The sequence below is a fragment of the Anomaloglossus baeobatrachus genome, chromosome 5, assembly GCF_048569485.1.
Source record: "Anomaloglossus baeobatrachus isolate aAnoBae1 chromosome 5, aAnoBae1.hap1, whole genome shotgun sequence".
Taxonomy (NCBI): domain Eukaryota; kingdom Metazoa; phylum Chordata; class Amphibia; order Anura; family Aromobatidae; genus Anomaloglossus; species Anomaloglossus baeobatrachus.
In genome coordinates this window covers 418370665-418384724 of record NC_134357.1, presented here as the reverse complement: position 1 = coordinate 418384724, position 14060 = coordinate 418370665, and the positions used below count along the sequence as shown (strand labels likewise).

Sequence of the window (14060 nt, the reverse complement as noted above, 5' to 3'; positions counted from 1 at the left end):
CTTGGCAGTTATAGTCAAAATCTTCACTGTCATGTACTATCACTGATCCCAGCATGAGAGAGGTGGGTGTAGGGAGCAGTGCATAATCAGTATGGAACTTACATATGCCTGACTAGCCTGCCAGGGACACTGAATTCTCCAGGGCTCACAGCAAGATAACAGAAGAAGGTACAGCAATAAAAGTTACTGATCCTGAAAGGGCTGCCCATTAGTTTTGTACTATTTGTGGAACAGTTTATTTTTTCCTTGCAGCAAAAACTGTGTCATCCATAAGTTAAAAAAAAAAGTCTTTTTGTAGACACTTGCATTCCCAACGAAATAACAATGATTTGGGCCTTTTCTCTTAGAACTCTGCATTGTGCCATTCCTCTGTTATTTCTTTAACAAACGTAAATGTATCTTATTGAGATTTTATGTGTTATACCAACAATAAGTATCAAGTATTTGTGAAGTGTAAACAAATTATTAAATGTCCATTTGTATTCAGCCCCCGTGAACAAATACTTATGTCGGACCACCTTTCGCTGTAATTACTGCTGCAAGTCTTTTGGGATATGTCTCTTCCGCTTTGCTCACCTAGAGACTGAGAGTTTTCCCCATTTTTCTTTGCAACTTAGCTCTAGCTCAGTAACATTGGATTGAGGCGTCTGTAAATAGCAATTTTCAAGTCTTGCCACAGATGTTCAATGGGATTTAGGTCCAGACTGTGACTGGGCCATTCACACACATGAATTTGCTGTGATCTAAACCATTCCATTGTAGCTCTGGCAGCATGTTTAGGGTCGTTGTCCTGCTGGAATATGAATCTATGCCCCAGTCTTAAGTCTTTTGCAGTCTCTAACAGGTTTTTCTCCAGGATTGCCCTGTATTTAACTTTATCCATCTTCCCATCATCTCTGACCAGCTTCCCTGTCCCTGCTGAAGAAAAATATCCCGACAGCATGATGCTGCCACCACAATGTTTGACGGAGGGGGTTGTGTTTCAGGGTGATATGCAGTGTTTAGTTTTCCACCACATGTAGTGTTTTGCATTTAGTCCAAAAAGTTATAGTTTGGTCTCATCTGACCAGAGCACCTTCTTCCATATGCTACCTGTGCCCCTACATGGCTTTTTGCAAACTGAAAACTGAACTTCTTATCGCTTACTTTCAAAAATCCTTTTCTTGCCACTTTTCCATAAAGGCCGGATTTGTGGAGTAAATGACTAATAGTTGTCTTATGGACAGATTCACTAACCTGAGCGATGGATCTCTGCAGCTCCTCTAAAGGGACCCTGGACCTCTTGGCTGCTTCTCTAGTTAGTGCTCTCCTTGCTTGGGATGTCAGTTTAGGTGGACGGCCATATCTTGGTAGGTTTGTAGTTGTGCCATACTCCTTCCATTTTTTAGATGATGGATTGAGCAGCCCAAGCTCTGTGAAATCTTTATTTTTTTTTATAACTACCCCTGCTTTACTTTTTCCACAACTTCATCCCTGAAATGTCTAGTGTGTTCCTTGGCTTTCATTAAGCTATTTGATCCCTAATGTTCTGAAACGAAGCTCTGAGGCCTTCACAGAATAGCTGTAGTATAGCTGTAGTTATACTAAGATTAAATTACACACAGGTGGACTCAATTTACTAATTAGGTGACTTCTAGAAGCAATTGGTGACTCAGGACTTTATTTAGGGGTATCATAATACAGGGTGCTGGATACACATGCATGTCACAATTGTCAGATTTATATACTTAATATATTTAGAAATCCATGTATCATTTTCTTTACACTTCAATTGAAATACTATGTCCCAAGAATGACAAAAGTATTTTAGGAGTGATACCTTTTATAGGCTAATCAGAAAAATTATATTAGCAAGCTTTCAGAGCACAGACTCCTTCTTCAGGCATTTACAAAGATAATATGCCTGAAGAAGAAGCCTTTGTGCTCTGAAAGCTTGCTAATATAATTTTTCTGGATAGCCTATAAAGGTATCACTGCTAAAATACTTTTGTCATTCTTGGGACATAGCCAGAAAAATCAATTGAAATACTAACACGGTACCACAATATTACCCTGTATTACTCTTTACACATCACAAATACTTGCTACGTTGTGTTGGTACATTGGATAAATCCCAATAAAATACATTTTAAGTTTGTGGTTGTAATGTGAAAAAAATGTGTAAAAGGTCACTGGGTGTGAATACTTTTTCAAGGCACTGTATCTTGAATAGAACAGAGGTGCACATGTTTGGCCTCACTTCATTGTCGTTGAAATAGAGCTTTGTACTCGGCAGTACAACATTTTGCTCTACAGCTCCTGCAAATATTAATTCCCAGTGGGAGGCTTTCAGTTATAGTTTTGAGACAGACACAGGTTAGAGACCACAGGTGAACTAGTGACAGACAACTATTTTGGATAAAAAACACACACTGAAACCCTTCCTAATACCCAATACAGGTCACAGTAAAGTAAATTAAAAAAAAACAAAAAACTGTTTTACGAGGGGAAGCCTTTGATACATTTATAAAGACTTTCCAGTTGACTGCTCTGAGATTGTATTGCCCGCCATGAAGTTGCATATCCCCTCCTCCTCATTTCTTTCATATTTCTTCTGTTTATTTGTGTTCACACATTCTCCAAGTAAATCTCCTTTAGATAATCTCCAATTCTAAAAAGGGAGGTATTGTAAATATTTTAAGACATGCGCTGGCTTGCTGCCTAAAAATCTCCTAAGACGTGTGGGATAAGAACAGAGTGACCATACATTGAGGATAACCTAGAAGCTAATAATTCATACTTTCTAGGATGTTCAAGCCCAAGGAACACAATGTTATATAGGTGAAATTATGTCAATTATTTTTGTAATTCTGTGCTGATACATTTTTAACCTTGTATAAATGCCCTTTTTCTTTTACCTCTCTCCATTACTGAGATACGGCCCCCTACTCCTTGTATTCAAATCTAGTCTTGTTAGCCCAGTGGGCATGGTCCTCAATTCTTGTCTATGAAGGTCTTCTTGAGAACCACACCAACGACTTGGTCAAATAGACTAGATTTATATACAGCTAAAAATGGAAAATTTTTCATGACTGGAGAGGAACAATGACAAAATAAAGAATGCCAAGCTCATCAGAGAAATATACACAAGTTACAGTTCGGCGGGCTTTGCACGCTGCGACATCGGTAACAATGTGTTACCAACGCTGCAGCGATAGTCCCCGCCCCCGTCGCAGGTGCGATACCTTGTGATTGCTGCCGTAGTGAACATTATTGCTACGGCAGCTTCACATGCACTCACCTGCCCTGCGACGTCGCTATGACGCCGCACAACCCGCCTCCTTACTAAGGGGGCGGGTCGTGCGGCGTCATAGCGACGTCACAAGGCAAGCAGCCAATAGAAGCGGAGGTGCGGAGATGAGCGGGACGTAAACATCCCGCCCACCTCCTTCCTTCCGCATAGCCGGCCGGGACGCAGGTAGGAGATGTTCCTCGCTCCAGCGGCTTCACACACAGCGATGTGTGCTGCCTGCTTGAACGAGGAACAACATCGTACCGTCGCTGCTGCGGCATTATGGAAATGTTGGACCCTACACCGATCATACGGTAATGACGCTTTTGCGCTCGTTAATCGTATGTAAAAGGCTTTACACACTACGATGTCGAGAGCCACGCCAGATGTGCGTTACTTTCGATTTAACCCCACCGACATCGCACCTGCGATATCTTAGTGTGCTAAGCCCGCTTTCCTATTTAAAGGGGAATTACTGCCTAAATATGGTATCACTCATCTAAGAATTGCACCACCAATCACACCAGTCACTATTTTTAGGATGTTTGAGGTTTTTACCACCCAAAAGAACAACTACCTGCAATTGGGATGTCTAATAACAACTCCTTTCGATATGCCTTATTGATGGATGTTAAAAAAAGTTTCTTCTGCTTTGGGACCCTCTTCTGGTGCCAGAAGAGAACAAATTGTCTTACTGCTAGGGTGGCTTCTGTCAAAGAAATGTGATCTTGTTTGACTGAGTTTTTGTTTGTTTTAAGTATGAGCTCCAGTATCCACCATCTGCAGACCATAGATGAGAAATTTTGGGCTCTAGAGCCCAGAAATATAATGAAAGGGAACATTCATCTACCACTGTCATTTATAATATTGGTATCCTCATATGTGATAGTGTCCAGTAACAAATGCTATCTTTGTACCCCCTAAAATTATACTTCTAGGTATGTTGGTGTGTGGGGGCAGGTTAGACTCTTTCCAAAAAACTCTTTCTGGCTGACCACAACCTTTCTTTATTGCACAGCATTTCTACCACCTGCTTGCCAATCTTTGGGTATAAACACGTCCTGGCGCTCACAGACGAAGTTGAGCGATTTAACCAGGAGGTCGGAAAGCAGCAAGTTTCACGAAATCGTGATGCTCCTGAGGGTGGCTTTGATGCTATTATTCAGGCTTCAGTGTGTGATGTGAGTACGGATATCCAACATGGGGTACAACATGGGGCACGGACTGGTTATACCGTAATAACATCTCTACTAATTAACAGGAAAGAATTGGCTGGAGGAACGAATCTTCCCACCTACTGGTTTTTACCACAGATGCCAGGACTCATATAGCGTTGGATGGAAGACTTGCTGGCATTGTCCAACCCAATGATGGGCACTGTCATTTAGGAGAAAACAACCATTACACACAATCTACCACCCTGGTAAGGAGGAAGGACAGATGGATAAATGCATTTCAACACTTGACAAACAATGTGATGTTATGTATTTTTTTTTTTTTTACTCTCCCAAAGGATTATCCATCTATTGGACTCTTGACAGACAAACTCTCACAGAAAAATATTAATCTTGTATTTGCTGTCACAGACAAAGTCCTGGACCTCTACAGGGTGAGTGCTGCATCTATGTAATAATACAAGAAAAAAGTAAAAGGATAAAAATGATACTTTCTTCCACAAACAGCGCCAATCCCCGAAAAAGAGCGGTGTATCTGTCCAGAGGCTGTATATGGTATTGCAGCTGCCTGATTTCACTTTTATGGAGCTAAGCTGCAGTAGCAGGATAAAAGCTGAAGGGAAAAAATGCACAGTAGGGTCTTGCCCAACGGACATATAAGAGTAATAAGGGAATGTGCTCACTTTATGGGGTTGTGTGTCACAGAACCACAATTAAAGCATGTAGTCAGCTACTGCAGAGTCCACGTGCTAAAAAAGCCAGATCAGATCATGAACAAAGTAGATGTGTAATTCAACACATTTCGAAGTGTCCCCCCACTTCTTCATCAGGAAATCCACCGATATCAAATCGCTGGATTTCCTGATGAAAAGTAGGGTGACACTTCGAAACACGTTGAATGAAACCACCTTCATTCAACTTTCCTGGATTTATGTCATATCTTCAGCAGTGCCGTAACAGTTCCACATCTACTTTGTTCCTGATCTGCTTAAGCTGCAATAGCAAACACAACCCATGAACATTTGTGATACTTTCTAAAAGAAATCAGCCATGTTTTCCTACTTCTGAATGTTCTTTCAAGGGGTTGTTCACTACTCGCCAACACCTCTTATTAATTACACAAGTGAGCTGCATAAATAAACAAAAAAATGTATACCTACCTCCTGGGCCAGCCCCAAACCTCCGCTCTGAGCCCTATATTTTGTTATGGATATGGTCTCTCACAGGGAAGAATAGGGCCTATCTCTAAACTAGTGCATCTGGCCCAACTGGTTCCTGTACAGACTAAAGTTGCAACCGCACATACCCTAACGGCACTTGAGAGAGTTGGCATAACCCTGTCAACAGAAGTAGGAGATAACAACTCGGACCTGGCTGCCTGAAAGGCCATCAAGTGTTCCTCATACCTCCTAAGGAACTAGAGGGAGATGTAGAGCACTGAAACCTAGAATAGGAAAGGCATACAGAGAGTAGAAGAGAACTCAAGGTGATGAAATATAAAACACTTATACAAAGTGGTAAAAGAGAAGAACTTACTGCAAGAAAGAATATCCTTCTAACACCTTATTGGCAAGAGAAGTGAGTAGTAGAGATAGATGTGACAGTAAAGAGGTTATCTGGCAGGCGCAAACACTTGGCAGTGTGGCTGGAACGCCAAGCAGGATCCACTTAGGAATATAACCAGCACTGAAGACCAGCACGGAAAAGGTATAAATGGCCCCACCCGCAATGTGATAGGGTGGACTACATGAGCACAGAGGAGAGTAGAAGAGCGGCACCCTCTGAAAGGTTAGTGTACTTTTTTTTTATGCAGCACACTGTGTCAATTAATAAATGGTTGCTTAGCAGTAGTTAATATTGTAAAGTTGTGACAAGCCTTATAGAAACCTATTCATTTTAGGGTGGCTGGATGGTGAAGGTGCATATTGAAGCTTTCTTGATGCCCAAAACAAGTTTTAGAATACAATCCAAAAAGTCAACATGATAGCTATTGGGTGAACAGAGATTTAGCTGCCTATATATTGTGCCCTCATTACAATGGTGCCCAAAGCAGGTGTCTACTGAACCTACTACTCATATCGACCCAGTATATAAAAACATTTCCTTTAACATTTTATAAATCCTACTAATATGATAACACTACCTTATTTCCACTACCTTTTAAACATTCATGTGTGTCTCTTAGAAATACAGTGACTTGATCCCGGGGGCCACAGTGGGCACATTATCAGGAGATTCCAGCAACGTTATCCAGCTGATTGTGGATTCCTATGAGGTAAGACTGCATCAGCCGTCCAAGTTCTCAGAACTTTTATATCAATGGTCTGTGGTTCCCTAGCTGTTGCAAAACTAAATACCCCCATACACTGATGAAAGAAGGCTGAATATGCCAATATTTGGATGATCGGCATGCAGTGTATATGGAGGCTCTCCCACAACTAATGACTCAGGGAGAGAAGCATCCATCACTTTGGATTTCCAAAATCCTATCCTTTTTTTTTCCTGGGTGATGAGCCTCCGCCAGAGGCTCATCACTCATGGCCAACCTCAGTGCTACTTTGTATGGAGGAGACGGGAAAAATAGCTCCTAGCCGAACAATCAGTTTAAGATTCCCAACATGCCCATATGGTTCATTGCTTACATTGGAGAACAATGGGAATGTAAGAAGTTTTGCAAACCTAGAAAACCACAGGTTGGAGTTTACCAGTTGTCATCATATTTCATAATAGATGGGTGCGAATGTAAACTATCTATGTAACCATTGAAATGTATTTTGTCTCCACTTGGCGAGTACAGAAGATCCGCTCCAAAGTAGAACTGGAAGTCCGTGATCTCCCAGAAGAGCTGTCACTCTTATTCAATGCCACATGCACAAATAATGAAGTCACGCCAGGCCTAAAGTCCTGCTCGGGTCTGAAGATTGGAGACACGGTGAGTTATGGGCTTTGCAACAATCATATAATGTTCTTGAAAGGTCCACCTGCTATAAAACCCTTATGACTGCAACTGGGAGTGTATAAAAAAAAACTTAATTATTTAGCATATACTATATTTTATTGCACATATAATGCATAAAACAAAAAAAACTACACGTGTTAGATACCTACATGACCGTGAAGATTTAACTTAATAGGTTATTTAGTGTTAAACATCAACAGTATAAAAATAAGCAAAAAAAATGACAAACAACTGTTTTTATTTTTATGTACCAGCGAAAAATAGTAACAATTCATTCCACATTAAGAAATGCCTCATACTGTCGTGTAACTAAAAATATAAAAAATTATGGCTGCTGAAAAGCAGAGAGGTGAAAGCAAAAAAAATAAAATTAAATGGGTTGTCATAGGAACAAAGTACATTTTAATCAATAGATCTTGGAATAATAATAATTTCCACAATTGGATGTGTTAAAAAAGTTTCTGTACTGAGAAAATCTTATAAATCTGCCCCTGCTATGTGCTGTGTAATGGCCGTGTCTGACCATAAGGTACGTGGTCTGATCATACCACATCTCCTGGGTAGGGGAGGACACAAAAGTCACTTATTCTGAGTATACAGACAAAACAGAAGGGACTCACAGCTGTTTGTTTGTGTGAGGTACCACATTTCCCTACCTGTTTTACCACAAGAGTGAGTATTTCTGCTGCATCACCATGTCAGTCTGCTCATCAAAAAGCAAATCAAGAGCCTACATCACTGACTTGAATTATAAAGGGCTTATAGGGCTGCAGACTTGGCAAAAGCACTCACTCCTATGATAAAACAGTCAGTGAAATGTGGTACCTGAGAAAGTAGTAGAGCAAGCCCCTGATATTTGAGCTGTATACTCACTTATCTTAAGTGACTTATGGTTCTTCCCTTGGCCAGGAGCTGTGGTATGTGCTCACCATGAACTAGAGCAGCTCTACATGGTTGGATACAGAAAATAACAGTATATAGCAGGGGCATATTTATAAGATTATCTCAGCACAGGAACATTTTTTAATTCATCCATGTGAAAAGGATTTATTATTATTATTATTCCAAGATCTATTGATTAAAAAGAACTTTGCTTGTAGTGTGCTGCCCCTGCAGCGGTCGAACCGCTCAGATCCATGGCTGATTACTCATGACTCGAGGGTCCCCGGACCCGGGGGCTAGGGGCCACACTCAAATGAAGAAGGGGGGTATTTACAGGGAAAGATATAGATAGTTCGTAACGCCACCCATGGTGAGTAGTAATAGGGAGTACCGCCGCTTCCGTTGGAAGCACTCGGGGTGATGGAGTGGGGCAGCTAGATGATGTTATCCTCCACAGGTAGGGAAAGGCCCCGGGACCCCGGATGGTGTGACGGGGGTGCAGGGGGAGCACAGGCCCGCTGGTTGCAGGGGTTAATCAGGTACTCACTCAGCAAGAAAGCAGACGCTGACAACATAGTAAACCAAGTCTCTGGGTGCCGCTGCCCTCTTGGGGAGTTCGTCCGGGTCCTGTCCCCTGCAGTACTGCCTAGTGGTATGTGGCCTGCCTCCTGGCACTGTATTTTAGAGTGTCCTTTGTGGCCCGTCAGCTTGGAGCTTTCCGGGCCCCGCTCCCTGCTATGAGTAGCAAGAAGAGCTTGCTCTCAGGAGCTCACACTTGGAATTTCAGTGGGCTGCTTTGCTTGGAAAGCCCTATCCCCCTCGTTGCGCTAGTGCCCCCGATCTCTGAGCTTCGTGGGAACAGTTCATAAAGGCCCTGTCCTCCGCAGGTTAATTGCTGGGTTGCTTGAAGCCTCTCCCCGACCTAGGGTCCGTGTACCTCGTCGTGCCTTTGGTCCCAGCCCGGCTATTGAACTGTGGCTGCTGGCTATTCTCCAAGACTAGCCAAGCACCCAGTCATAATCTCCCACGACCGGGTCTCCGACTCCCAGCTTCCTCGAGCTCCTCACTGCTCGAGGGCTACCACTGAACTGACTTGTTACCTCCCACCTCCCTGCCTGACCCCTCGGTGGGCGGCCCTATTCCAGCTTAAGCAGCCCACTGGTGTGCCTGACAGGTGTAGTGTGAGGTGTAACTAGGATTTGTGAATGCTGGTGGAGGCAGTACCGCAAGATGGGGACCCAGAATCATGGGGGGTTGAGCCCTGCACGGGGAGAGAAAGATTGTGCAGAACCCTGTGACGACCTGACTAGTCCAGGGCGTCACAGTAGGACAAGTCCTTTTATGTTGTTAAAAGGGGGCTGGCAACACAAAATGACCAAGCACAGGTGCACCCTTGGCATGGCCAAATAAATCATTGCACCTTTCCACCTACTTTTCTTTAATAATTGACAGCTGTGCCTTTACACAAACCAGAGCGGGTGGAGATAAATGGAAAATAAGTGGAAAGGTGCACTGAATTTCTTGGCCTAGGGTGCACCGAGAGCTGGTGTGCTTTGCTTGAATAGTCATTTTGTGCTTAAGACTCCATTTAAGTCATTATTTTCCAGGGGTTAATTGAGGGTTTTCAATTAACCTTCTTGTTCCTATGTCCTTTCATGCTATAAAACATGGCCCCAATAAGGCAACAGTATTATTCTTGACACCTGGCAAGTGGGGTACACTATTAAAGGGGTTGTCCACTACTTGGACAACCACTATCCTTTCCCTATGTTCGCAAACATAAAAGATGAAAAAACATATTCTCCCGTCCGCTGCCGGCGTGGTTCCAGCGGTGTCGGAACTCGCGTTCCCGGGGCTCATGTGACATTGTAATGACACGTGAGCCCCGTGCCCAATCACTACTGCCTTACTTCTCCTCATTTTTAGATGATTAGGTAATTAACAGGATGTGAACAGCCAGTCGCAGCTCTAATGTCATGTTAATTACTAGGGATGATCGAATACCTCAATTATTTGGCTTTGCGAATATTTTCCGAATAGGTCGCCGCTACGCGAATATTCGATGCGCAATGTAAGTCTATGGGAAGCCCAATCCGAATAGTTGTTATTCGGGTTTCCCATAGACTTACATTGCAAATCGAATATTCGCGAAATAGTTCAATAGCGACGACCTATTTGGAAATAGTCGCAAAGTCGAAAAATTGAGGTATTCGATCATCCCTATTAATTACTTAACTATCTGAAGGCAGGGACAGAGAAGAGTGTGCTGGTTGAGCATGGGGCTCACATTTCATAACACTGTCACGTGAGTCCCAGGAACACAAATGCTGACATCGCTGGATTCTCGCTGGCAGAGGAGGAGAGTATAGGTTTTTTTATTTTTATGGGGGCGAACATGGGGAATGAGAAGGGGCTCTTCAAGTATCGTGCAACCACTTTAACAGATTTTCCATTTGAGCCCAGGAACTTTAGTTGTCTCTGCATGCTACAGCGATGTAAATGTGGATATTTATGAGGCCATATAAGCACTTGGTCATCCATTACTTATACTTTGTAAGCATATCTCTCTCTCCCTGGCTAATATATGACATTTACCTGACACATCTGATACATCTAAGCAGTAAGCTCCAAAAATATACAGATCCATATGTCACTCATATATAGTACCTGATAGTTTGAAGTCAAACTTAAAAGGGTTGTCCATTGAAAACAATTTAACCCCACCATAGGTGAAAATGTCCTAATCAGTGTTTGTCTGACCAGTGAGTCCTGTATTGATCTGCTGATCAGGGAACTTTTATTAGCGATAGGAGAAATTTTATTCCAGTTACAAAATGGAACGGCAGGTTGGATGCTTGGATGCTGCTTCATTCATTCACTATGGCGCTGCCGGAAATACTTGATCGCAGTGCTTAGCAGCCATATAAGAAATGAATGGAGCGACAGTCAGGCATAAGCCCTGCCATTTCATTCTTAAGTGCCCCATTCTGCTGAACAGAGCAGGTCCCAGTGTTTGGACCCTTCCGATCAAAACGTTATCACCTATCCAGTGGTCAGAGAACCCCTTACGTCACTGACGCTTTTCCGCCATCCTATATTCTTGTACGAGTCCTACATATGTAGCCTATTTTTTGTGTATCAGTTTCCAGATGACGGCAGTAAACACTCTTGTACACATGTTTCTTGTTAACTACATCCTCCTGATGAGAGGCCAACCACATCTTTCTATAGAAACAAGAGCGCGGTGTCAGATTTGATTCATCTCTAGAGAAAACAAGAATCAAATGTTCTGCCTGCAGCGATAGGACTCTGCACATTCACTCCATTCATTCTGTAAGGAAGAGGTCACACTCCAGCGGGTTTTATAGGTCACTTCACTGTTGGGTCTGACATTATTATTATTATAGGAGGGTGATCCAAGTAAAGTTTAGTACAACCACATGGGCTTTAATATGGATCCTAAAATTGAGATTGCAAATTGTGGGTGCATGAAATAGCATTTACACAGAACTGTCCCACGGAGACTAAAGCCTGCTTTACACCATACGATCCAGCATACGATATCGTATGTGATTGTACCCGTCCCATTGTATGTGCGGCACGTTCAATTTGTTGAACGTGTTGCACAAACGAGTAACCCTCCGTCACACGTACTTACCCTTTCATACGACCTCGATGTGGGCGATGAACGTCCACTTCCTGGAGTGGGAGGGATGTTCGGCGTCACATCGACGTCACGCGGCAGCCAGCCAATAGAAGCGGAGGGGCGGAGATGAGCGGGACGTAAACATCCCACCCACCTCCTTCCTTCCGCATTGCCAGCGGGAGCCGCGGGACGCAGGTAAGATCTGTTCATCGTTCCCGGGGTGTCACACACTGCGATGTGTGCTGCCCCGGGTACGATGAACAACCTCACATTCAATTTTTAGGAATTGAACGATGTGCGTGCGATGAACGTTTTTTACCGTTCAATCGCAATCGCACGTAGCTGTTACATGCTACAATGTACCTTACGATGCCGGATGTGCGTCACTTACGACGTGACCCCGCCGACACATTCTAAGATATATTGTAGCGTGTAAAGCACCCTTAACTTTAAAGATTACTAATACCACTGGAAATATGTAGTATAATCTGCCTAAAACTGGATTAAGGATAGCACTGTAAGGAGAAATGATAGATTGCCATATTGGGCAGCACTATAAGACGGACACATTGGCAATTCTCTTAAAGGGATTATTCCACAAACAAAGCAAATTATAATCCATAGACCTTGGAATAATAATAATAAGTTCCATAATTGGATGTGTTTAAACAAATGTTTTTGTGCTGAGATAATCTTACATATGTGTCCCTGCTCTGTACTGTGTAATGGCCGTGTCTGACCGTACAGGAAAATGGTCTGAGCATACCATGGCTCATTGTGAGCGGAGGAAGCAAAAGAGAGTATACTGGCATTACAGAACAGGATCACAGCTGCTGCTTTCTGTGAGATAAAACATTGTTTTTAAACAGGCAGAGAAATGTTTTACCTCACAGAAAGAATCAGCTGTGATCCCATACTGTCCTGACTGTAGACTCTTTTGCTTCTTTCCCTGCCCAGGAGATGTGATGTAATCAGACCATGTCCTTCTACGGTCAGACACGGCCATTACACAGCACACAGCATGGACACATATATAAGACTATCTTAGCATACATTTTTATTTTTAAAGATATCCAATTGTAGAACTTATTTCTATTCCAAGATATATTGATTAAAATGTACTTTGTTCATGAGACAACCCATTTAAGGCTCATATTCTGACAGATGATGTCCATTAAGAGCACTATGAGGCATGTTAAAGAGAACCTGTCAGGATGATTTTACTACAGAAACTAGTGATGGAGATGTATAGGTCCTAGTATAACAATAAACATGATATCATTTTTGCAGTAATTTGATGCAGAAGAAATTAAAGTAACAGAGCCAAGTTTGCCATAGAGTCCAAAGAAGTGCTGGCACAGCAGTGTAGCATAACTCTGGGTTTGTAACAGAATCCAGGCGGAATTGTCCAGTACTGTTGTAGTTACCCAGAAACATAATAGAGTTGGGTTTGTCGCAGAGTCCAGGCAGAAGTGGCCAGCAGCGTAATAGAGTTACTCAGCAATGTAGCATTGCTGGATTTGTCAAGAGGTTCTGAGTCAAAAGGTAGTCCACGGTAGAGCTAACCATCACATCACAAGAGTGCATCAGGTTGCAATGGCAACCCAAGGAGTAAAAGAGCAAGCCAATACAGAGGGAGTTAGCCAAGATAAGCGGAGGATGCAGCACCTGCGATGGAGCAGGAGCAGGGTCAAGTAGTAAAATCTGTGACCGGTTCCATTTAATGCAATCCTTTTGATTCGCTATGAGATAAGCCAATGCCAGAGCGGTTTGGTTGAAGCTTACTCACCTTTCCCTATTGAAAACGTATGCATGTGCAGATGTTCCGAGCATGCATGTACAGTATAAATAGGGGATGGGGAGGTCAGGAGAGATACCGTAAATGTCGGCCAAAAGAGCGTTAGGCCAACCGCTATCTAAGGTGATTTGATTCTCTATTATCCATGTTTTAAAAAGTGTGAGCAGAGTAATGTAATATAACAGGCTGTGATAAACAATAGAACAACAGAAGTAATGAATAATTATATTTACTAATGAAGTCCTGATGCAGTCTTGTGATTTGACGCTTGTTTTCTGATACATTCCTCGATGATTTCCCTGGTAACACAGGAATGCTAGAAGGGGATC

The 14060-nt window shown here is 42.7% G+C and overlaps 1 protein-coding gene across 1 annotated transcript in view; it reads left to right on the top strand.

Annotated features, from left to right (window-relative positions):
- The window catches only part of ITGB3 (integrin subunit beta 3), a 107867-nt gene that overhangs the window by 28591 nt on the left and 65216 nt on the right, over positions 1–14060 (top strand). Inside the window, exons 5-9 of the mRNA XM_075350291.1 lie at positions 4290–4452; positions 4533–4694; positions 4785–4880; positions 6632–6721; positions 7244–7378. Of these exons, the coding sequence (XP_075206406.1) occupies positions 4290–4452; positions 4533–4694; positions 4785–4880; positions 6632–6721; positions 7244–7378 (646 nt within the window). The remainder of the gene's footprint in view (positions 1–4289; positions 4453–4532; positions 4695–4784; positions 4881–6631; positions 6722–7243; positions 7379–14060) is intronic.